Consider the following 26271-nt stretch of genomic DNA (forward strand, 5'->3'; position numbering starts at 1 on the left):
GCTTAGTGGGGAAGTAAACCAAGAAATTAAAAAAAAGAAAGGGGCTTTTAAAGCATTTAAATCAGACAAATCAGAGGCATCCTATATAATGAAGCCAATAATGCATGCAAAAAGGTGATTAGATGGGCTAAACTAGAAAATGAGAAAGTGATAACTAAAGAAAGTTAATGTTAACAAAGCTCATGGGTCTGAAGGTATTCACCCATGAGTACCTAAACAGCTAAGTCTGGAAATAAGTGAATCCCGGTTTCTAATCTTCCAGGATTCTTTTCTTTCAGGAATTGTACCAGAGGATTGGAGGAAGGCAGATGTGGTTCCTATATTCTAAAAGGGTTCAAACTCTTTGCCTGGAAATTATAGACCTGTGAGATTAACTTCTGTGGCTGGGAAAGTATTTGAAGGGTTATCAATGTATAATATTCAGGAATTCAGTGTTATCAGCATGGTTTTATGAAACATAGGTAATGTCAAACTAATTTAATTGCACTCTATGAAGAAGTAAGTAGAAGTGTAGATCAGGGTGTTGCAGTGGATGTAATCTACTTAGATTTTGCCAAGGAGTTTGACAAGGTTCCACACCGTTAGTTTTCAAACTGAAAGAAATTGGTCTAGATGCAAATTCTTGTTCTTGGGTTGAACATTGGCTTAGTGATAGAGTACAGAGCGTTGTTATAAATGGTAAATTTTTAAGCTGGACAAAAGTGGTAAGTGGTGTCCCTCAGGGTTCTGTTCTGGGACCAGTTTTATTCAACATATTTCTAAATGACCAATAGATGTTGAAAGTCATGTTTCCGTGTTTGCAGATGACACTAAGCTCTGTAAACTAATACAATGTCAGCAGGATATTACTTTGCTGCAGAGGGATTTTGATAGACTGGGCGACTGGGCACACAAATGGCAGATGGAATTTAACGTAGATAAATGCAAAGTTATGCACTTCGAGATAAGGAATCCACAAGCAACTTACACCCTAAATGGTAGTGAATTAGGGATAACAACAAACGAGAAGGATTTAGGTATTGTTATAGACAACAAATAGGACACAATGTGCAATGTCAGTCAGCAGTTGCTAAGGCCAGTAAGGGCGTCAATTTGCGGGATAAAAATATAATTTTGCCTCTTTATAAATCAATGGTAAGACCACACCTTGAATATGCTGTGCAATTTTGGGCACCTATTCTAAAGGCAGTTATAGCACTGGAAAAGGTTCAGAGGCGGGCTACAACATTAATAAAAGGAATGGAACACTTTAGTTATGAAGAAAGGTTAATTAATTTAAATCTGTCTGGTTTAGAAAAACGGCGCCTCAGAGGGGATATGATCGCATTATATAAATATATTTGGGGCCAATACTAACCATTGTATGGAAATCTATTCATAAAGATGACTATTTGTAGGACATGTGGTCACGCATTTTGACTGGAAGAAAGGAGATTTAGTCTCAGGCAAAAGAAAGGGTTTTTTACAGGAAAGACAATAAGGATGTGGAATTCTCTGCCTGCAGAGGTAATTTTATCGGAGTCCATACAGACATTTAAACAGCAACTGGATGAATACTTGCAAAAACATAAATTTTCTTCCCTAGTTTGTGCAAAATTGGAAAGAGCCACAACTGGGTTTTTTTTTACCTTCTTTTAGATCAACAGCAAGAAATTAACAGATATGGAAAAGGCTGAACTTGATGGACACATGTCTTTTTTTCAGCCTATGTAACATATTGCCAAAACAATTATATGCTAATAGCTGTGGTGACAGCAGTCCACCTTCCAGCCAAAATATTTTATAAAACCATGTTATTAAACCAGGAAACAATTTCTCAAAACAAAACTCAAAAAACTATGGTAATTTACAGGATCTATTTTAAAATATTACTTTTATTGGAGTAAATTAATTTAATGCATATAAGCGGCAACTCAGTAGCCGCTTTGGCATACCCTTGAAGAAAGGTTAAAAAGTATGAAAAAGAAGCATGAAAAATGTAATATCACGAAAGACAACACTGACAACTGTGGTTATTGGTTGTTTTCTACTCAAAGATTACAGTGGTCCAGTTATGTTACTTTACTGGTCCTCATTGGTTTATACCTACCATATTTATAGGCAATGTCTCCTAGAAAGTATTGTTTGTTCATATTCAGTGATACATTTGTACTCCATAGGCATTGACCTCAATAGGATTTCTGTATGGATCCAATTTATTTAAAGATCTTTGTTACTTTTGGGATTATGAATATTTAGGCTCTAGCAACACTTCTTTCCACATCTACATGCAAGGCACACATTTTAAATTCTGTCAAGGGTATTGCAGTGTTTATGTATCCTTACTGTACATTCAATGGTGAAAACAACTGGTTAATGCCAAACGTAATTTTCACATGGGGCGAGCAAACTTCATTTTGCAGAACTTTATCGTATATTTTGCCACTTTTTGGCATTTCCGTTTTTAATGTATCAATAGATTCAATTATAAGTACTTAGTATCTAAATGGAAGGAGGTTTCCTACCACTCTGCCCCAAATCTCCACACTTACCTGCCACTTCTGATCTCTTAGTAATCAAATAATCTAACTTGATTCTCTTGCTGTCGGTGACATGACCAGGTGCTGGTACGTGATGTGATGTACATAGTTACATAGTACATAAGGTTGAAAAAAGACCTAGTTCAATCAAGTTCAACCCTTCTACCTAACCTTCCTATTCTTGATCCAAAAGAAGGCAGCAAACCCTAATCAAGCTACTTTGAGTTCTGCCATCAGGGGAATAAAATACTTCTTGACTCCAAGAGGCAATCGGATTTCTCCTTGGATCAAGAAGCTCTAAAATATTAATTCTATTTATAGCCCTGTATGTCATGCCTTTCTAAAAAAATATCCAGACCCCTTTTCAAGGCATCTAATGTATTTGATAACACCACCTCCCTTGGCAGTGAATTCCATACCTTTATTGTCCTTACTGTAAAGAATCCCTTCCTTTGTCGTCTATGAAATCTCCGCTCTTCCAGTCTCAGAGGGGGACCTCTTGTTCTTTGTATATTTCTGTTAATAAACAGGTCACGGAAGAGCTCTTTATCTTGGCCCTGCATATATTTATATTATGTTATTATATCCCCTCTAAGACGCCGTTTTTCTAGTGTATATAATTATATTATACGTTTTTTTGGTCTCTCTTCATAACTAGTATCTCCCAATCCCCTTATTAATTTTTGCACTTTTTCTAATTCCATAATGTCCTTTTTAAGGACCGGTGCCCAGAACTGTACCGCATATTCAAGGTGAGGTCTTACCATTGACCTGTAAAGAGGCAAGATATTATCCTCCTCCCGTGAATCAAAACCTCTTTTTATGCATGCCAAAACCTTATTGGTCCTTGCAGCTGCTTGCTGGCATTCCGCACTGTTGTCAAGTCTATTGTCTACCATTCCTTCTCATTCGTAGTTTTCCCCAAGGATATTGCATTTATAGAATAGGTTGCATTATTATTATTTTTACCATAATGCATAACTTTGCATTTCTCTATGTTCAACCTCATCTGCCACTTGCATGCCCAGTCCCCAACTCGGTCTAAATCTTCCTGCAAAGAAGAAACATCCAGATTAGTCTGAATTACCCTGCCTAATTTTGTGTCATGAGCAAAAACTGTGTCATGGCTCTCAATGCAGCTTGGGAAATCATTAATAAATAAATTAAAAAGAAGAGGACCCAGGACAGACCCCTGAGGCCTCCACTTAATACCTGTGTGCAGTTTGAAAAACATCCATTCACAACAACTCTCTGCATTCTATCTTTTAGCCGATTTCCGATCCAAAACGCAGACATTTGCCCCTAAGCCTATTTCTATAGAATACAGGTGCCTGGTCATGTGATATGCCATACCAGCACCCGGTTAGGTGACATTGTGTACCAGCGCCCAGTTATGTGATGTCTCTTACCGAAAGCAAGAAAAGCAACATAAATGTTTTGACTATTAAGATGTCCGATAAGGAGGTGAATGTAGGTGGTGAGGGGGCAAATTCAGGGAATGAGGACACAAAAGGGGCAGTTGGGGAGATGCTTGGGAGGTAAAAGGGCTGAGGTATCATGCCCACTATGTCAAGTTCAAAAAAATAACCCCTGTGGCGCATGAGAACTGGTTGCTGCTGTCTGACACTACAGCGGTTAAAGAATCTTTACAGCACAACAGCCTCTAGGACGTATGCACAGCCAACATGTTAACTGGGGTAAAAACGTTTCAACTTTAAATGCAAATATCGGTTGTGCTTTCAATAAACACATTCTCTGGTCACTGTGTAATATACACAGGATAAGGAGCAAAGCAATGTGATCAGGTTTTAGACAAGGGCAAGTATGTGTGCTTGATTGGAACATTGATAGGTCAATAACCAACTGTGCCACCCCAATTTAATATCTATAAAATTAGAGAGTAATTAAATTATAATTTAACCCTTGCTTGTCTATAGAGGAGTATAATTCATATACAAATGGCAATTTACAATTTATTTTTTTGTTACAGGTACTGAAATCGTAAATTGTCATTTGCATTTTAATTATGCTACTCAGATGTTTACATTCTACTTAATGGAAGGAATATTGAAGATTAGTTTTAGAGTGATATGAAGTAGGAATATTCAGTATAGAAATCCCTTTTCCATGGTAAACCATAGCTTGTTTTGTCTTTTCTGTATGTAACCTCTTGTACCCAGTCTTTGTATGTTTCTGAGGAGGCTCTTTTTGCCAATATATAACAAGCAGCATTTGTTACATTTATTGGAGCCTGGGTGTACTCACTTTGAGCCTTAACCACATTTTCTGAGAATGCTGCCAAAAATGCTAAGTACAGCAATGTGTGAGAAGGACAGTTATACAGGAGGCCAATGATGAAGTCTTTACCCAAAGGTAGCTCTACTTCAAATAACTTCAAAACCTTCCTCAAGATTAGAGATCAACAAACTCCAGGTCGTTTGCAGGACGTCTGAAGCACTTGCCAGGCCACCATCAATTGGAGTATGCTCAGCCCCTGATCTTCTGAAGGGGCATGGTGAGGCGGGTGCACAGCACCCAGGTGCCCATGGAGCCCAGTAGGGTCAAATAATATGCATCACATAATCCTTCGGTAGTAGAAAGACAGCATTGTAGCAGCTGGCATTGGGGGTGCTAGCTGCAGTGGAGACTCCATGAGGTAAGAGAGGGAGTAGGGTTAGAGTCAGCGTGTGTAGTGTTATATGTGTGGGTAATATAATAAATCAAGATCTGTAAGTGAAACCTATGGCATACTTTATTGCAGCCACTGCTCCTCTTGAAGATGATAAGATTATCGGAGGCTATGAGTGCTCTCGCAATTCTCAGCCTTGGCAGGTGTATTTCACCTACAATGGTCAACGTTGGTGTGGTGGGTCTCTGATCAATTCACGGTGGATCATCTCAGCTGCTCATTGTTACAAGCAGTAAGTACATTACATTGCGGAAAATTTAATAGTCCATCCAGTGGACTCAACAAGTGATCTGATTTTTTTTTTAGTTTTTAATGTATAACCTACTAGATTGCAATGTGATCTCTGATTAATGACCCTTTAGATCACTGATTATTGGTCGGTCTAATCAATAGTCTGTGACCTAATCTGATCATCCCTAATGGTAATCCTATACACTAACTTTAATCTAATCCTAACATTTAACCCTACCTAACATTATCACTAACAGTGCCTCAGCGCTACCTCTTACGCTATCCCCTAACCCAGCTCACAAAAACCTGTTATGCGGATTACATGTTTTTATCTACAATACAGGCCCAAATACCTGATAGCTCATCTGGGAGAACATGATATTTCCAAAGAAGAAGGGACAGAGCAACATATCCAGGTGGAAAAAGCATACCAATACTTCTATTACAACGAATACTATATGGAGCATGATTTTATGATGGTCAAACTGGTGGAGCCTGCACAATTTAACCAATACGTACAGCCCATTAAAGTTGCAAGTAGCTGCCCGGCGGAGGGAAGTCTGTGTTTAGTATCTGGGTGGGGCAATCTCCAAACATCTGGAGGTAAGTGGCAACTGGCTTTCCTATTGCTTTTACAGACTCAAAGTTAGTGGCATGAACAGTTCTACAAGTAGACATGGGTGTCTGGAATGGGGGGGGCTAAAGGGAGCACTTGCCCCTACTGGAGCAGCATCACCAGAGGTATGGTTTAGTGAATGAAGAGACAAAGGGACTCTGGGGATGATTAGGTGGGAGAGGACCTCTCAATGTCATGGTAGATTCAGAAAGAGGGAAGACTGCTCTGACTCTCACAGTCTTCCCCTAATTTACGGTCAGTGTGGAAATTTTTCTTTTGGTGTGGTAACGGAAAGGGAGTGATTGCCTGCTCGGGAGCGTGGAGCAGGGCCCAAGGAAATGCTTTTCTGGGGTCCAATTTTTTCAATATAAAATATATTGGCAGCAGGGGCTACTGATAATATATATTGGGAGCAGGGGCTACTATTAATATATATTGGGAGCAGGGGCTAATGTTAATATATATTGGCAGCAGAGTGTAGCGTTTTATAATTGCCCCCCCCCCCACTTGGGTCCCTGTCCCCCTATGTTCCCCCCCTAAATATGAAAGCTGGAGATGTCATTGTATTTTAGTCGACCCACTGGTGATTTGTATGTATGACTTTGTGCTAGCTTGCCTATTATACTATACCTATAAGCAATGCTTATTTTGACATCCTTACTATACTCAGTTTTTTTTTTACTATATTTTTTATTTCTTTTATATTAAGAAGATAAGAGAAAGTTACAAATAACATCTACTTAGAAAAGTAAAGTAGAGGTTTTAGCCGTATTAGTCCAGTGGTGTCAATATCAAATAACAGATGGAATAAGTATCTCGTGATAATACCTTTTTTATTTGACTAACAGAATTTTGGAATGACAAGCTTTCGGAAGCTCTTCTCCCTTTCTCAAGTCTAAAACATTTCTGAGCAAAATGACACATAGAATTCAATGTTGTGTGGCAGGGGAGGGGGGCTTACTACCCAGATCTGATAAGGGAGGGTGAGATGTTGTAAAAGTATGTGTCCCTCCAGAGGGTCATACATTTTCTGAGTAGGGAATTTTGAGGGGGGGGGATTAGCACTGCTGAAGATAAATTGACAAAAAAAAATAAGATGCTAGTGCTCACATATTGGGGATAGGAATGCAGTGATGAATATAGGGGTGGTAATGTACATGTCTACACATTTGTCATATATACAGGTAAATATAGATGAACATGGTGCACTTAACAGTACATATAGCAGGTGGGGGGGTGTGTAAAACCTGTGTAGTGGGACAGGAAACCCAAATCGGCATTGAGTCCTCTATTCTTGCTGTTAAATAGTTGAATCATTCTGACTTCAAAAGTTTGTCTTTCTTTGGTATTACTGAAGTCCCCTTTCAGTACTTTGATTTTTAGGTCCTTGATTGAATGGTCATTTTGGGTGAAATGGTGTCCCACAGGAGTGCAGTAGGAATTTTCCTTGTGGTGTTTAATGGAATGTCTGTGCATGTTCATTCTGCCATTTAATTGCTGGCTGGTTTCTCCAATGTAGCATCCTAGGTCACATTTAGTGCATTGTATCAGATACACTACATTGCTAGATGTGCAGGAATATGATCCTTTAATATTGTAGGTCTTGCTGTTGTGGGTGGCTATGTTGTCTGCGCATATGTGTTGGCACAGTTTGCAGCGGGGCCTTTTGCACGGTGTGGTCCCTTTTTCTTTATTCATTCTGTCAGTGGGTAGTTTCCGGTTAATACATTTTTGTTGCAGGTTTGGGGTTGTCTGAAGGCCAAAATGGGGGTTTCAGGGAAGATGTTTTTTAGTGTCTCATCTTCTGCTAGCATTGGCTGTAGGTCTTTGATTACTTTCCGTATTTCTTCAAGCGCTGGGTTATAGGTGACTACAAGTGGTACACGTGTAGAGATTCTTTTTTCTCTATATTGTAGCAGGTGTGTGCGTGGAACTTTGAGAGCAGAGTTGATTTGTTTGTTGATAGGCTACAAATCAAAAACTTTCTGTTTCATAGATTTGGAGAGGTCGTTTAGATGCAGGTTGCAGTCGTTGGGGTCAGAGCATATTCGATGGTACCTGGTTGCTTGGCTGTGGATGATGCCCCGTTTAGTATGGGAGGGGTGAAAGCCAGATTTGTGGAGATAGCTGCATCTGTCTGTAGTTTTCTGTAAAGAGAGGTATGGGTTGTACCATTGGTACAGCTTACTGTAGTGTCCAGAAAATTTACGGATTTTGTGGAGTACTCCATTTTTAGTTTAATTTTTTTTTTTTAATAATCTTTATTTTCTTCTATAAAAAAAGAAACATTCGAAAGTTACATACAACAAACAAACGTATGTATATTATACAATAAAGGAGATACACACAGAAAAACATTCCATTGGCCTATTATTATTCCTCATTAATGTCTGATATACCGTATCACCGTTACTTATACATATAAAAAAAAAAAACAGAAGAAAAAAGAAAAAAAAAATAGATAATGGGAATGAAGCTGAAATAGGAGGTAAGTTTATAAATGTGTAGAGCTGCAGCCAGAATTCACATTATTTATTTTTTGGAGACATGATTCCCAGACTTGAGTTCTTTTAAAGGTTTATCCATAGAGTGTCTAGGTTTCTAGTTCTTTTTCATTGATTTTTTCTCTAAAGGATTGTAATAGGTTTTTATATTCCAAGGTCGGATCAAGTTTAGCTTTAGTGGCTAATTTATAGTAAGAAATATATAGTTAATTTAGTGGTTGATCATACTTCAATCTCAACTTTTTTTTAATTTTGATGAAGTATCCTCTTATGACCGCCTTATAGGCGCACCATCTAATAGCATGGGTTGTTTGGCCTATCTTATTTTCTAAGAAAAAATTCTTAGACATCTCCGAAATATAATTTCTATTCTCCTCCGAGTAAAGAATAGAGTCATCTAAACGCCATGTCTTATATAAAAAGTGAGACCTCCTTTTCCATAGTGACTTGGAATTTTAATGGGAACTCAAACTGAAACCATTCGGGTAAGATATTCTCTAATACTTTATTTTTACCCTTAATTTGTGTTAATATATCTTTATCTTTTAAGGGCCAAATAAGTTTTTTAAGCTGCTAGTTTCACATGAATTCTGTTCTATTATATACCAAGTCTCCCGTTTAGATAGAACCTGACAACTTTTAGCAATATGGTATATGATGCTAGCGTCGTATAATTGTTTTATTTGAGGGAAGCCCATTCCTCCATCTCTAAATCGAGCACCCATCAACCTACTGGTGATTCTAGGTTTCTTCCCTTTCTTAAGAGCATTTATTCGACCCCACCACGAAAGTTCTACTCTGCGCCATTCTCTGATGGATTCATTTGTTGATCTTAATAGGCGAAGAAAGTTTTTTTCAACGATGTTTTCAGTTCTTATAGGAATAATGATTCCAAGATGTTCAAATTCCTTAGCATTTATATTTAAAGCATAACAATCAAATAGAGTCTTCATAACTTGACAGTTAATGTTTTTTGCTTGGGCTATAGTCTTATTTAGATTGAGTTTATAATTCAAAACTAAACTACATTTTTCTACTTCAGTATGAAATATTTTATTGAAGTTATTGGATTGCATAACGAGATGACCACATCGTCTGCATATATTGAAATTTTAAATTCCTCATGATTGATCCTAATAACCGTTATGTCCTGATTTTTCCTTACTCTATTAGCAAAGGATTCCAGTGTAAGAATATATAAGATAGGAGACAAGGGGCAGCCTTGTCTGGTGCCGTTTTGGAGATTAAACCAACTGGAGCAGAGCCCATGGCCGACGACTCGTGCACTGGGGTTTGAGTAGAGAGAACAAATAGCATTGTAAAGCCAACCAGTGATTCCGAATGATCTAAGTGTGGCTTTCAGAAACTCTCAGCTGACCCTATCAAACGCTTTCTCTGCGTCTAATGAAAGGGTCAGGAGGGAGTAGCCCGCCTTTTCTGCATGGTCTAATTCGTCTATCAGACATCTAATATTATTGGTAGCGTCTCTGCCTGGTACAAAACCCACCTGATCTTGATAAATTAAGGTATTCAGCATAGGTTTTAACCTTTCTGCCAGTATCGCAGAGAACAATTTAATATCGACGTTGATTAGAGAAATGGGTCGATAGCTTTTTAGATCTTCTGGGTTCTTATTTCCTTTAGAATTGGAAGTATATTTGCCTGCAGAATCTCTTTTGGGCATATGCCCACTTTCGAAATGTCCTCATACATGGCCAACAGTTGGTCCATTATATCTATTTTTAGGGTTTTATAGAAAAAGTTGGTGAATCTATCCAGACCTGGAGTTTTATATTTTTGAAGTTTGTCTATTATATTGCTTAATTCTTTTTTCTCAATTGGTCTATACAATATTTATTTTTGATCGTTTGATATTACTGGCAAACTTGCCAATTCCAAACACTCCTCTATTATTGTATCACTAGTTTTTGTTGGGATACTATAGAGTTTTTCATAGTATGATCTAAAGCTCCCTGCCACATCTTCCGGCGTTAGTCGACTGCTGCCATCTAAGACAATTTTAGATATTTTATTGTTAGCCCTTTTCTTTTTAAGCTGGTTGGTCAATATTTTGTCTGGTCTATTGCTTTTATGGTAATTTCTCACTCTGAGTTTATCCATAGAGTGTCTAGTTTTTTCTAGTTCTTTTTCATTGATTTTTTCTCTAAAGGATTGTAATAGGTTTTTATATTCCAAGGTCGGATCAAGTTTAGCTTTAGAGGCTAATTTATAGTAAGAAATATATAGTTAATTTAGTGGTTGATCATACTTCAATCTCAACTTTTTTTTAATTTTGATGAAGTATCCTCTTATGACCGCCTTATAGGCGCACCATCTAATAGCATGGGTTGTTTGGCCTATCTTATTTTCTAAGAAAAAATTCTTAAACATCTCCGAAATATAATTTCTATTCTCCTCCGAGTAAAGAATAGAGTCATCTAAACGCCATGTCTTATATAAAAAGGGATCCCACCTGTCTTTTAAATCAAACAGAATATAACTATGATCTGACCAGACATTCTCTCTCATAGTTATTTGTTCCAGTTGGTTTAATGCTTTATCATCCCCAAAGATTATGTCAATTCTAGAAAAGGTGTTGTGTACTTTCGAAAGATGTCTTTTGTTGTGGGATGTTTTAGTCTCCATAGATCATAGAGATTTGCTCTTTGTATCATTTAACTAAAGGATTTAGCTCTAAATTTTGCAATAGACTTATGTTTACCTACTTCTTTATCCATTTTGTCTTTATCCATCAATAATGTTGGGTGGTGTGGTGTGGTACCGACTAACTGCTTGAATTAAATCCAATAAAAAAAGTCTCCAGTTTATCATTTGAATAAGTCTCTGTAATGTTTCTAAAGCGCAAATTGTATCTGCGTGAACGGTCCTCCAGACCTGATATTTTGGTTTCCAAGGCTTGATGTTTTTTTTTCTAGATTTCCAATAGCCTCTGTTATAGTTTTTGCTGTTTCTCCAATAGATCATATTTAGTTTCTATTTTTATGATTTTTTCTGTCAAGATAGCATTGTCAGCCTTAATTTCTTTAGTTAATTCCAGCTTTTGTCCAGGGCCTGAGCTCTTTTTTTAAATTTTAAAAAAAGATCTTTTGAAGGTGTGAAAGGGGTTCTGTATTTGGGAAATAGATATTTACTAACATGTATTTTACATCATTTATTGTGCCCACCCATATAAGGTAACATCCTTCTTTATCTTGTTCAAGGTAGTTCAGTTTGATTTGTAACTTATTTGAGAACGTAATTGCTACTCCTCTCTTTTTCTTGTCTAACATTGAGGCTTGGTAAGTATGTGGATATAATGAACCTCCCCCATCTAATTTTATCAATATTCATCCAGTGTGTCTCTTGAAAAAAAGCAACATCAATCTTCTCCTTGTGTAGGCATGCATATACTCTATTTCGTTTGATCGGCGAGTTCAGCCCCTGAGTGTTAACTGAGATGCATTTGACCCCCATTTATATGGAGGTACTTATCGATATTTTCTCGACCTACTACAGGGGCTATAACTCGTCTATGATCAAAAACAGTCTTCACTGACCTCAAATAATTCAGCTCCATACACATATAAACACATTAAAACATACAAAAAAACATACCAAAAAAAATTTCTCAACATATGTGAATAGGGCACATGTATCTTAAAGATAAAGAAATTATCTAGATACATACTTAAGTTCATAATGAACTAAAAGGAGGAGATTAAAGGGGGACCCATTTGATGGTATTATTGCAGAGATAGACTTTTAGTTCTCTCCGTCAGTATACCGTAATGAAAGGAAGAAAAAAGAAAACGCACTGATGTATCAAAATATAGATAAAAATCTTGGGACTAGCCCTTGGCGACATGATAGTATGTTATATTAAAGAAGGAATTTTATTTAAAATTAAAGCTATCTATGCCGGTCCTTATTGAAACCCCAAACATAAACGTTAATATATAATCACGGATTAGTGAGAGGCAGATAAAATCTCATAGCCTCTAAGATCAAAGTACACATCTTTATATTGTATAGCCTCAAGATAAGGTTGAGTAAAGCAACTCATTTAAACCTGTGTCTTAAAACTTGATAGGAATGATGATGCAGTATGGTGATGATCCTCCAATATACCTCTGTTTAAATATTTATAAAGGTGCTATATGACGAATTTACTGGTGACTGTGAAAACATAAAGATTATATTGAAGTGCTATCTTACACCTATATAGGGAAACAAAAATAATAAAAAAGGAGAGTCACCATTCTCCAAACTCCGTGATATATCATGTTATTATATGCTCATAAAATAGTGAGAAACATTCACCAAGCCATCTAAAAAAAGGAGTTTTATGAGAAAAGTTATAACATAAGTTCATGTTATAGTGTTAAAGTGCAAAATCTCAAGAAAAAATTATAGGACAATTATCGTCACATATTTCTGTGCTTAAAGTAATTAAAAAGCAAGCCTATCTTTATGAAAGGGAAATCTCTATTAATTATGAACCTTATACTCTATATTACCGCACGACCGTGAAGAGAGAGGTCTTTATATAGTCCTCAGACATAAACAATAACATGTAATCATAATTAGGTAAGAGGCAATTAAATCATCATAATCTCTATGCTCAAAATAGACATAGTGTACAACTTCAAGATAAGCTTAGTAGACAACCAGTTTAAACACGTCTTAAAGCGTAGTAGCTATTATAATACAGTAATGAATCAGTCATCATAGGCACTTCACTACACATCTGCAAATGTGCCCTTTGTATCTTAAAGCTTGTAGCAGAAAAAAGAGAAAAAACAAACAAACAAAAAAAACTTTAAGTACTTAAATTCTTGTGTTGCTACTCTAAAAAGAAAGAATTGTGTCAGAAGTGGTAGGTTTCTGTTATAGTAATATGATTTAAAGTCACAAACAATTAGATAACCATAGACGGTCATCAAATATACCTCTAATTAATTATAAGATTATTATGTGTTGGTTTGCTAATACATGTGGAACGAGATAGTTAAGTTAAAGTGCTACCTTAAAAAATTGCGTGACCATAGAGTAGTGAAGAGCATTCACTGAACCATCTAAATACTTTTTATAAAGATGTGAATTCCTGTTGTCAATAAGAGTTAGAGAACGCTTATTACCAAATTCGCTAGTTAAGATAATTATAAAAAATAATATAAAGCAGGCATGAGAGAGTTCTCTTTTAATTATAAACCATGTAAAACTGTGTTAGAGTGCTGCCGTGGATAAACAAGAGGGAAGAAAAAATAAATAAATAAATACATATATAAATAAATAAATAAATAAATGGATAGATAGTATATATATATTATATGTTTATCTTTTTTATCCAGTCCCTCAATATAAAGGGATCTGTGAATGACTCAACCGAGTCTTTCCAGTAAACTCTTACAGCTCTAGGAAAGGTCCATATGTATCTAATATTCTTATCCCGAAGGACTTTTAAGTCTTGTTGGAAAGATCGACTCCAGGCCCTTGTTAAAGGGGATAGACCTGCAAAGATTTGAATTTCTACGAATCTTGGATCAGTTGAGGTTTTAGTCCTTCTTGTTTTTAATATATTCTCTTTCCACTGCAAAGAAGAAAAACAGGCAATGACGTCTCTAGGGATATTTTCTGGTAGATCTTTTAGTTTCCTCAAACGGTGGCATCTATCAATAATGTTGGGTGGTGTGGTACCGACTAACTGCATATCTTGAAGACTTTTCAGGTCTTACAGGGCTTGTTGATGTGTCTTCCATAGATGACATTGACTCACGGTGAGAATAATCTAAAGACTCTTTTAAATGTCTAGGACAGAAAAAAGATGTGGCTCCTCTGTTGGTTTTAGAGTCTTTCTTATCTTTTTCTCTGCTTTTAGATATCTGTTGTTTTGGAGGCATGTTTAGCACATAAAGCTGCCTTTATAGATGAAAGTACTTAAGATAGTGCCGGTTAACTACTGATTCCCAGTTATTGAATTATTGAGTTTAAGAATGTATAGTCCACAGGTTGCACCAAAAAACAATATATATATATGAAGAAAAAAAAAAAGACAAAAAGGATTAATAGATAGCCGTATGATATCTATATATATGAATTCAAAGCAGGGTACTGTGAATGTCGGCAAGAAATCTGACGACACCAGTTCAATGAGTTGAGTAAGCAAGAGCTTCTTTATTCAAGTGCGCACAGGGGAGAGTCCAGTTCGCAGACTTCTCTCCCCTCCTTAATTTTCTAACAATATATAGGCAAAGAAGCGCAAACAGTTATTAGCATATTGTCTAGCCGTCTGTTGGTATATTTACTTTGATTTGCTGACACACACGGTTTAAAGAGGTCAAGAAAAAATAGCCCCCCCCCAGACATGTGCAATCTTTACTTACAGAAGGTCAAGAAAGGGACAACTTGTCCTTTGTCGTGGCGGACTCTGATTCTTTTGCAACAAGGCACTTAGAGCAAAGAAAACATACGAAAACATACCATATGTACACATTCTTCCGAGACACAAACAAGACATAAGTAAACTAAGAAATGAGGTAGACAGGTGATTGTAGTGTTATCTTATCAATAAGCAATGAGGTAAAGATCATTGTGCTGACATCCAGAATCAGCAAAATTCAACTTCCACAGTACTTATCTGCAGCCCCTTGGTATACCAGGCATCCTCCGGCGGGTCTTTATAGAGTGAATATGGAGCTAAAAAGCTCTATTTTCTTTCCAATTCTGTTGAAATGTATTAGCCGTTGCCGTGTAGAAGGCTGAAGCCCTGGTCGATATAGGAAACTAAAAAGCCAAAATTCAGCCTCGGACGACTCTGCTTTGATTCTGCGGTTAATCAGAGCCTGGAGATCGCCACGTCAAGCTTACGTGTGCTGTAAAGTTCCTCGGCATATCCCGGTCAGTGTAGCCGATTCGGTAAACGCCACGTAAGGGGGGGGATGCCTGTGTGGCTTATCCCCTAGTCGGACCCGGAGTGCGGCTTCATTTTGGCGCCATCTCTGCGGGCAGCTCACGCCGCATGGATACCCCTCGGCTCCTCCTCCTGGAGCGTGCAGCGTCACGTCTTCACGTGTCGCCACGCCCCCATCCCCCTGACAAATTCCATTTTTAGTTTAATTAACGGGTGGAATGAGTTAAAAGAGTCATGGAATTGTTTCAGTTTTTCCTCACTTTCGGTCCAAATGATGATGTCATCGATGTATCTGTAGTATTTGTGTGGTTTGGTGTCCTGTGTTTCAAGGAATCTCTCTTCTAGGTCAGCCATGAAAAGGTTGGCATATTGGGGTGCCATTTTTGTCCCCATAGCCGTCCCCATGATTTGTAGGTAGATATAATTGTTGAAAGTAAAACTAATTCATCCACACACATAACTATGTGTGAGGATGAATTTTACCAGTTCTGTGATGATTTGGGGGTTGTATTTTTGGTTGTTAGAGCCTGAGAAAAAATGTGAACAGGCTTTAATGCCATCTTTATGCGGAATGCTGCTGTACAGGGATTCCACATCCATGGTTACTAGGATGGTGTTAGCAGGGAGGTTGGTCATTTGGTTGAGTTTGTTGAGGAAGTCAGTGGTGTCTTTTATGAAGCTGTTTGTGTTGATGACAAGAGGTTTTAGGGTGTTTTCAACCAGCCCTGAGATCTGTTCTGTGAGTGTGTCCATACCTGTAATTATAGGTCTGCCTGGATTACCTCCTTTGTAGATTTTGAGAAGCATGTAGAATGTACCCATGCAGGGATTGGTTGGTATAAGTAATTTCAGTTCTGGCTGTAGCCCCTTAGGGAAAGATTTGATGAGCTCCTTGAGTTGCACAGTGTATTCTTTGGTGGGGTCAGCGCACAATTTTTTGTAATATATGCCATCTGACAATTGTCTGTCTCCCTCTTTTATGTAGTCCTGGGTGTTCATAATCACTTTTGCTCCTCCCTTGTCTGCTGGTTTGATGGTGATAGAGGGATTATTTTGCAGAGAATAGTTTAGTATCAACATTAATTAAAGAAATGGGGCAGTAACTTTTTAAGTCCTCAGGATTCTTATCTTTTTTTAATATTGGAAGAATATTTGCTTGCAATAATTCTTTTGGGCATAGTCCTGTAGTTGCTATTTCTTCATACAAACCCATTGGTTTATTACGTAGGCTTTGAAGGTCCTATAAAATAGGTTGGTAAAACCATCTGGACCGGGTGATTTTTGTTTCTCCAATTTATCTATTACATAGCTTAATTTTGTTTTCTCTTTTATGTAGCCATTCTTTTTGTTCCTCTGATATAATTGGCAAATCTGCCGAATTTAGATATTCCTCCATGTCGCTTGCTCTCTTTGGGATACTGTACAGTTTTTCGTAAAAGGCCCTAAAATTCTCTGAAACATCCTCTGGGGTCATATAAATATTATCCTCTGTCACGATCTTAGTTATCCTTTCCTTGGCCCTTTTCTTTTTTAATAGATTACTCATTAATTTATCTGGTCTATTACATTTATAGTGATATTTTAATCTCAATTTATCCATATAGTATTCTTCTCTAGTTCTTTTTGATTTATTTTTTCTCTGAGGAGCTGCAGTTCCTCTTTGTGTTCTTCTGTAGGTTCTGATTTAGCTTTTTTCGCTGACTTATAATAGGTCAAATATAGCTCATTCAGTGATTGCTAGTTGTTCTCATTTGTTTTTTTATTTTAATCAAAAGACCTCTCACAAAAGCCTTATAGGCACACCATCTAGTTGCCTGTGATGTATGATCGATTTTATTTTCTTTAAAAAACATTTTTGTCCTCTCTGAAATATAATGTCTATTCTCCTCTGAATACAAAATAATAGCATCCAAGCGTCATGTCGTACATGGGAGGGGACCCCATTTATCTTTTTACTCAAAAAGGATAATACTGTGATCTGACCAATAATTCTCTCTTATCGATATACTTATTAGTGTATTAAATGATTTTTCATCACCAAAAATATAATCAATCCTAGAGAACGTATTATGAACCTTCGAGAAATGTGTATAATCTCTTAACGTTGGATTTTTTATTCTCCATAAATCGTAATGGTTCGCTTTTAGTATTATGTTTCGAAATGTTTTGGCTCTTTTTTTTTTTTTTTTTTTGTTGATTAACTTATTTTTACCAACTTCTTTGTCCAGCTGATCATATATAATACAGTTAACGTCTCCGGCCATGATGAGTATCCCTGTCTTTACTTTTTCTACTCTGTCCAAAATATTTTGAAGATGAGACAGGGGTGACATATTTGGGAAATAAATATTTACCAGAGTGTGATTAACCTCATTTATTTTACCGACCCATATTAAGTAGCGACCTTCTATATCTTGATCTATATGTTTTGTCTGTATATGAATATTACTAGAGAAAATAATCGCAACTCCTCTTTTTTTGTTTTCTTTCAGCAATACATGGTAAATGTAGGGGTATAATTTGCCTCCCCATCTCAATTTATCTTTAGTACATCAATGAGTTTCTTGGAGGAATGCCACATCTATCCTCTCCTTTCGCAAACAGGCATATACTCTGATTAACCCCATGGGCTGAATCCCACTCTTCATTACGAAAGACTACCTCACCTCCATATCCTAACACCCCAGTTCCATCTCCAACATAATCATTCACAAATAAACATATAAAACATTCACAAACAGGGGTGTACCTAGAGTATTTGGCACCCGGGGCGGATCCTGTAAGTGGCAACCCCCCCCAATGTAAAGACATCTACAAAATTATGTTGGCAAGAATATTTATTGCACCAATTTGTAAACTGTATGTCAACTGTAAACAACAAGAAATCTGAAAAAATAAATTAATAACTTATAAGTAAAATAAACACGTATAAATAACATTTACTGAACATATAATAGTGCTTTCTTTAATAACCCTCCAAAAAAAACAGCGTCCACATTGCCCACATAGAACCTGACCAGCACCCAAATTACACACACATAGGACGTGCCATCTTTGCCCCCAAACAGCCCAGCATGAGTCAGCATTGTTCCCAAACAGCCGAGTGTACGCCATCTTTGTCCCATAAACACGCTACCTGTGCCATCTTTGTCCCATAAACACCCTGCCTGTGTCATTTTTGTCCCATAAACACCCTGCTTATACCATCTTTGCCTTTTTGACAGATCAACTATACACCTATGATTAACACAAACACTTTTACAGTCACTCACTAATTCACTTTCATTCACACAATAATTTATTCTTTCACAAAAATTATTTACACATATTCATTAATTCTCTCACTCATTCACACAATTCATCCACACATTAATCCATTCATTTTCGCTCTCTCATTCTGACTCTTTATTTCAATATTCTTGCTACCCTCCTTTCTCCCTATCTACCCATTCTCACCCCCTTCTCACTCCCTTCTCCCTATCTACACCCTATCCCCCCGTCTCACTCCCTTTTCCCTATCTACCCCCTCCTAACTATCTACCCTCTCCCCCCTTTGAAGTTCACTTACCTTTCAGGAGTCCTGCGGTGGGGGTGCAAGGCCTCTGTCTCCCAGCTCTGCCACTTTATGGAACAGCATAGAGTGATGGGAGTTATGATGTACTTTAGAGCATAATTATATAATGAAAAAGACATTGGAAATGGTACAGCATAACACCCATCACTCTCACACACTTACCAATCCACACTTACCAATCCACACATACCAATCCACACATACCAATCCACAGATTCCACACATACCAATCCACACTTACCAATCCACACATACCAATCCACAGATTCCACACATACCAATCCACACTTAGCAATCCACATTGACCAATCCACAGATTCCACACATACCAATCCACACATACCAATCCACAGATTCCACACTTACCAATCCACATTTACCAATCCACAGATTCCACACATACCAATCCACAGATTCCACACATACCAATCCACATTTACCAATCCATATTTACCAATCCACACGGACGGAGGTGGGCGCGACTTCAGTGTTGTGCATCTGACAACAAATCCCGGCGCACAGCAGCAGTTGCCGCGCGGATCGCGAGGGAGCCGTATCCGAGGGAGCCGGAGGTCTGTTAAAGACCTCGGATACCGCTCCCTTGCGAGCCTTCTCCTCCAGCGGCGGACATTACTGTCCGTCTCTGGAGGGGTGCCGGGTGCTGGCAAGTTGGCACCCATCTGATAACCGGCACCCGGTGTGGACCGCCCCCCGCTAGGTACGCTACTGTTCACAAATAAACATATAAAAAATTAAACATATAAGACAAGAATTTCTCAACATAGATAACACTGACATATGTATCTCTTGGATATTATAAAAAATATCTTGGTACATTCTTAAGTTCTAATTGAACAAAAAGGGGGAGTACTTCAGGGATCTTATTAGTTGTTATAGTGGCAGAATCTGGGTCTACGTTTACAAAAAAAAAAAAATTAAGTGATCTGAGTGTTAAGTACGTGTATGTTGGATATAGGTCTTTCATGGGCCTAATAGATTGGCCATTTTATAAAGTGTTAGGAGAGTTGCACCACCCTTAAGAAATCCCCATTATAAGAAGCCCTGTCTGCAGCAAGCCCAATGTATAACTTATGGGCAATCTCAAATACCGGTACTCACACAAATGCAATTAAATAGACAGTTTAAGGTCTCTGATAGACCCACTAGATAAACTGCCCTTCTCCTCCATGGTCTGAAAATTCTTACAACCAGTGGCATTTTTCATACATGGGCATGGGGGTCTGAACAGTCCTCTGCTCGGAGCACTAAACCAGTTGACCGGTGGTAATTATATGAGACAATGAGATGCATTTGAAGGGGGATGCTGTGAAAACTTAAAGGGACAAGAAACCTATCATATACAATAAACTGCATATGATGGTTAATCAAGGTTAAATAACTATACACATGTGTGGATGTTTTGCACACACACACACACACAGTTTTGCATTCCAGCCTTGAAGAGGTTAAATCCACACAGTTGAGCATTATGCTAGTGAACTATTATTTTTGTCTGGGGGAGGGGGCATTTGAAATAAATTTGTCTTAATGAAATCTAACTGAACAAAATGTGTCAATCACTGCAACAAATATTAGTGTTTATTATGTCCCTAAAAGATATATATCTCCTGGTCTGCAGGAGGCAAAAATATCCTGGAAGACTAAGGGATATCAATTTACAGCGCTTGGAGGAAACACAGGGGATGTTATAGAAGCATTTAATACATAAATACATTTAACAAACTACAAGAGGGAAGTAAGATTCAATGGAAGAGAAATCTTAGAGAAAGAGGTCATAATTTGAAATTAGAGGACCAAAGGCTTAAATGCAATGTAAAGGCCTGTTTAGTGAGTGGTTGGTAGATAAATGGAACAGTCTTCCAGCAGAAGTGTTAGAGACCAATAGAGTGAGGGAATTTAAAAGTGCATGGGATAGGCAAAAAGCTATCTCGAATCTAAGATGAGACTTAGACTAAGGTCTTTACGTCATGATGCTCTCCAATCAAATTTTAACCATTATTAAAACCATGGGCTGTTACTTTGTGTAAATATTCTGTGTAAGTAGAGTTTTTTTCTTACAGTGCAGTATGCCGACGCCCTGCAGTGTCTAGATCTTCCCATTCTGTCTGAGGCCAGCTGTAAAAGTTCATATCCTTATCAGATCACCAGTGAAATGTTTTGTGCTGGTTTTCAGGAAGGTGGAAAAGACTCATGTCAGGCAAGTAGACCGGAAAATGCTTCCAACTATAAACTATCCAGATATAAACACACGCACATATATTAGACATAAGTAAATTCTACTACTCTCACACCAGATCCTAAGAATACAAACGGTGATGGGCACCAACCTGTTATGTGTTTTTAATTATTTTTAGCAACAACATTGCATTTTAAAATAATTACCAATAACAAAAGTTATGGTGGGTAAAGGTGATGGAAAACCCTTCCACTTAAAATCAAGGGGGTAGTAGAAGCATTATTAAACACTCATCTACAGACACCAGAAGGCTTGTTTTTTCCCTCAGAAATCTCATGGTGCTGCCACAAACACAAAGGATTCTGGGTAGGCACATGCAATGCAGATGTGGTTGTGGCAGCACCATGAGATTTCTGAGGGAAAAAACAAGCCTTCTGGCTTGTCTGGTGTCTGTAGATGAGAATAATTACTGCATTGAATTAAATAACCTTGTATGAAACATCATTTTATATCTAAGTCTTTTCTCCTCAGGGGGATTCTGGAGGGCCATTGGTGTGTGATGGAAAGCTCTATGGCGTAGTATCGTGGGGAAAGGGCTGTGCCCAGAAAGGTTATCCAGGAGTATACACAAAAGTTTGCAGCTATGTAGATTGGGTGAAGCATGTCATTGACAATTACTGAAGAACATCAAAAGAATAAATGTTGTGCAGCATTGATGCAACTACTATATATCTGTGTCCAGACACTAATATTTTGTGATTGCTATTCGCAACATAAGAAATTATCTTTTATAAATAAAACATACATGAGGATTTCTAGCTTTTTTGAAAAGACACTTTCAGTACTAGTACGGCAATACCGTTTCTTTAAAAAAAAATATATATAACCACAGGGATAGGGTAGAGACTTGTGCTCATTTACACCTAACCGGCTCTCGACCTATGACTCCCGGCAGTCCAGCCATGATCGCAAGGCAAACTACCACCAAAACGAGCACGAAGAGTCCGTTTTTTTGTTCGTTCTGAAGGAACGTAGAACACAATACAGTGCTGGCAAAACATAGGCGAAGACGAAGACTCACAACCACAAAGAATCGAAGATTCTTCTTCGTGATCGTCTTCATTTTCGCCACGCAACCGCCAAAATGTCAAACAGGAGTGAGCTGATCCTCGTCTGTCCAATCAGCTCGCTCTTGTGACGTCACGCTAAGGTTCTCGTCCAATGCCTGTGCTGCTGTTTTTTTAATTCTGAAACCGCCTTTATAAGACCAGAGCTTGCCTGAGAGATCCATTCATTTTTCGGTGTGACTGCTTTGGCAACACTGCTGTGCTGCATCTGAGCGTTACAGAGAGAGATAGTTCTGTTCTGTGTGAGACTGGTTAGCTTCAGCCTGCCATTTCTCACAGTGTACTCTTCCTCACTTCAGTTCTACTGAATTAATAAAATTATTAATTCAGTAGAACTGAACAGAGGAAGAGTACACTGTGAGAAATGGCAGGCTGAGGCTTTTTTAATTAAATTTTTTTTCAGTGCTTCTGTCTGTCATCAACTGTGTAGTGCTGTTGAGTTGACAATGCACCCAGTGCCTCACTGGCACTGGGGTGCCCTTGCCCTGGGCTGGCACTGCCCACTGCCTGTCCTGTCTTCACTTAGATAAATTAAATAATAGAATTTATAAATAATAATTTAATAGAATATATAATAATTTAATACATTATAAAATTTTATATGTATATATATGTCAGTCATATATATACTATAGTTATAGTTAGTATATTAGTGTAGAGTGTACTGTAGACATTCAAGACATCTACTAGTGTCTAATCTAAAATCAGTAATATTATAAAATTAATTTTAGCTAGCTTAATAATTAATTAGCTATAAATAAAATTAACTACTACGAGCTTATAGTTCAGCTAATCTTATTAGTACTGGTGCTGCAGCTCTTTAGTTTGTGCTTTGTTTTTTTATTATTTATTTTATTTCATTTGTTTTGCTCACCTCAGTCCATCAGTGCCACTTAATATTAATTAATAAATCATATAGTGAATCTGATTTAACCTCACTTTAGCTTAGTGGGCTTGAGAGCGTCTGCCTAGCGTTAGACTTAGAATAGTAAGGAATATAGCTTTAGGCTTAGCCTAGTAGTAGGCTAGGCTCTTAGGCCCGTGTAAATTCAAATTAAAAATAAAATACTGCTAGTTAATATAAATAGTTAATCTTGAGTTAATAATTTAAATAACTTGAGCACTTTGGCAGATTGCACACAACAGCACAGTGCAATTGTGCATAGTTTTACTTTTTCAGCAGTAGCACTGAAGAGCACTTCCTCTAATTTTTTTGTCTTTAATTTTCTTTTCCGTTTGTTTTTAATTTTTTTATAGTTTTAAACACTACACTACACACACAACACATTTGAAATGGATCCTCCTTTTGGGACTAAGGAGGGACAAGCTCCATCCACCACCACCACCACCAGTTCTAAGATGCAGCCTTTGCGTCAGTCTAGTCGGCCAAGTAGGCCAAGCTCTCGCTTATAATTTGGGGAAGCATTGCTTGAAGGATCATCAAGTAAAGGAAAGGCACCAAAAGCAGGCAGTAGTAGTGCTGCTAGGCCCACAAGCTCTATGGTTTTTTACGGAAAGCCTAAAGCACCAGAAGCAGGTTCAAAGTTAAAGGGTAGCACAACTAGTACTTCTACTAGCCCAGTGAGTAAAAAGAAGTGCCTTTTGCCCCAAGCAGCATCTTCCCCATCCACAAGCAGCATGCAAGGTACCAAGCAGAGCCAAATAAGCAGCAAGACTCAGAGGGGTTTTCCCAAACCAAAGCGATCTCATTCCTTCGTAGGAAAAATCACCACCACCACCTCTACCATCACTAGTGCTGCGCCTACTGTTCCCACCGGTACCGTCACGCCATGTCCTCCTAGTACCTCTAGCAAGCCAAGCTAGTCCTTACAATATTTTTGTAAAGACAGTTAGAGAGAGGGCTACACATAGTGGAACTCCACCTAGCGAGGTACCAGAGGAGCCTGAGACCAAGTGCAGAGTCTGTTCTTCCTGCTTGCACTACTACTAGTCACAATATCAGTCTTAGCTCCAGCCTAGCAGGAATTCCATTTGATCTGGCTAATGAAGAACTAGACTATGAGCCAGAGGAAGTAGAGGAGATGAGTGGTCAGGAATCAGATTCCTCAGGGAGCAGTGTACAAATGACTAGTGCACAATTTTCCCCTGAGCCTCCACCTTCTCCGCTACGATCATCACCACCACCAGCAGCAAAACCTACCAAATCTGGTAGAATTAAAACAATTAGCAGTCCCACTATGGCCAGTACTGGTAGTACCACCAGTGCCACCACCACTAGTTCTGCCGCTGTTCATCCACCCTGAGCACTAGAAGTAGCACCCAAGGCACACTCCAAGGCTATGCGCGCCCCAATTTGGGAGCACTTTGAAAATGTTGAAGAAGCTATGCAAAGTGCAAACATTCTGGGAGGCTAATAAGCAGAGGGAAAGTGTCTGGCCATTTTACCAGTACTAGCATGAAGCATCACCTCACCACTCAACACAACGCTGTGCTATTGGGGAAAGATGCAGAAGTAAAACGTAGTGCAGGCAGCATAGCTGGTGGCCGTGGCACTACAACAACAACTAATACCATCTCCAGAGAGAGTGGAAAAAACCCAACAGCTGCTTCTGAGCCAATAGCAGCAGCAGCTAGTGCTGGCAGCCAGAGACCAAGGCAAGGCAGGTTGGAGCACTGCATGTCCAGCCCACACTGGAACAATTTGTGGCATTCCACTCCAAGAGGTCAATGTCCAAACAGCAGGCCAATAAAGTAACGCGACTTATTGGTCAGTTCATTGCTGTTGGAGGGGCATCCTTCTCCATGATTGAAGGGGAGCCTTTCAAACAATTGATGGCGGCTGTGGCTCCACAATACACAGTTCCGTCACGTTTCACTTTCAGTAGGAACATTGTCCCCTCATTGTATCGGTCCTGTGTTTCAGCAGTGAAAGAGGAGCTTTCCAAGGCTGCTGGTCAGTCTGTTCATTTCATAACAGATTTGTGGAGTGCACCTAGTGGGCAGCATGCCTTTCTTTCTTTGACAGCACACTGGTGGCAGCCCGGTGTGACTAAAGAAGCTGCTGCAGCAGGCTACCGATCATTCCTTCTCCATGCAGAAGTGATGGATGAAAAGCACACTTCCCAAAATATTCTGCATGCAATGAGGAAAATGTTTAGCCTTTGGGTGGGAGCAGAGGCGGGCACCAATGTTGAAGTTGGTTTTGTGGTAACTGACGGAGGTGCCAATATGGTGAAAGCGCTGCGAGATGGTCATATTGTTGGTGTGCGCTGTGCAGCCCACATCATCCATCTTGTAGTGAAGGCAGCAATGTCAGAAGGAACTAATGTAGCAGCAGTAGTTCTGTCCCGCTCCAGAAAGATCGCTGGGCACTTTCACCATAGTGTTAAGGCTAGCCAACTTTTGAGGGAAGAGCAAGAGAGGTCAGGTCTTCCCGTACACTGCCTACGACAGGATGTCAGTACGCGGTGGAACTCTACTTTAGAGATGCTGGAGAGGATTTTGGAGCAGCAGAGGGCAATCCATAATCTTGCCTCAGAGCATAATATTGGGATTACATCTCCATTGAATAGAGAGGATTGGACAGTGATCGCCCAGCCAGTGGCAGTCCTTAAACCATTCAGGGATGCCACTGAAAATTTAAGCTCAAACACTGCCAGTCTGGCCCAGGTAATCCCAGTGTTCTCCCATCTAGGCAGCAACATGGATGTGTTCCTTGAAAACCGTGAGGCTGTTCAAGGTGGCACTCTACATCCTGACGTAGCAGCCATAGTCAGGAAGCTGAAGGATCTGTTAAAAGTACACCTTCGCAAACGCATGAAAGAGAGTCCTGAAATGATGCTAGCTTGCCTTTGCGATCCTAGAATTAAGGGAAAGCTAGCAATGAAATTCAATGTTCTCAGTAGCTACCGGGAGCAATTGGTTAACAAGGTGCGTGACTGGC

General features: G+C 38.6%; 1 protein-coding gene across 1 annotated transcript in view; it reads left to right on the forward strand.

Annotated features, from left to right (window-relative positions):
* The window catches only part of LOC128469981 (trypsin-3-like), a 28470-nt gene extending 6412 nt beyond the window's left edge, over window positions 1–22058 (forward strand). The window contains exons 2-5 of the mRNA XM_053451798.1: window positions 5281–5440; window positions 5783–6042; window positions 21125–21261; window positions 21772–22058. Coding sequence (XP_053307773.1) covers window positions 5281–5440; window positions 5783–6042; window positions 21125–21261; window positions 21772–21921 — 707 coding nt within the window. The 3' untranslated portion in view covers window positions 21922–22058. The remainder of the gene's footprint in view (window positions 1–5280; window positions 5441–5782; window positions 6043–21124; window positions 21262–21771) is intronic.
* The last annotated feature ends 4213 nt before the right edge of the window (window positions 22059–26271 follow it).

This window comes from Spea bombifrons, chromosome 12, assembly GCF_027358695.1.
Source record: "Spea bombifrons isolate aSpeBom1 chromosome 12, aSpeBom1.2.pri, whole genome shotgun sequence".
NCBI lineage: Eukaryota > Metazoa > Chordata > Amphibia > Anura > Pelobatidae > Spea > Spea bombifrons.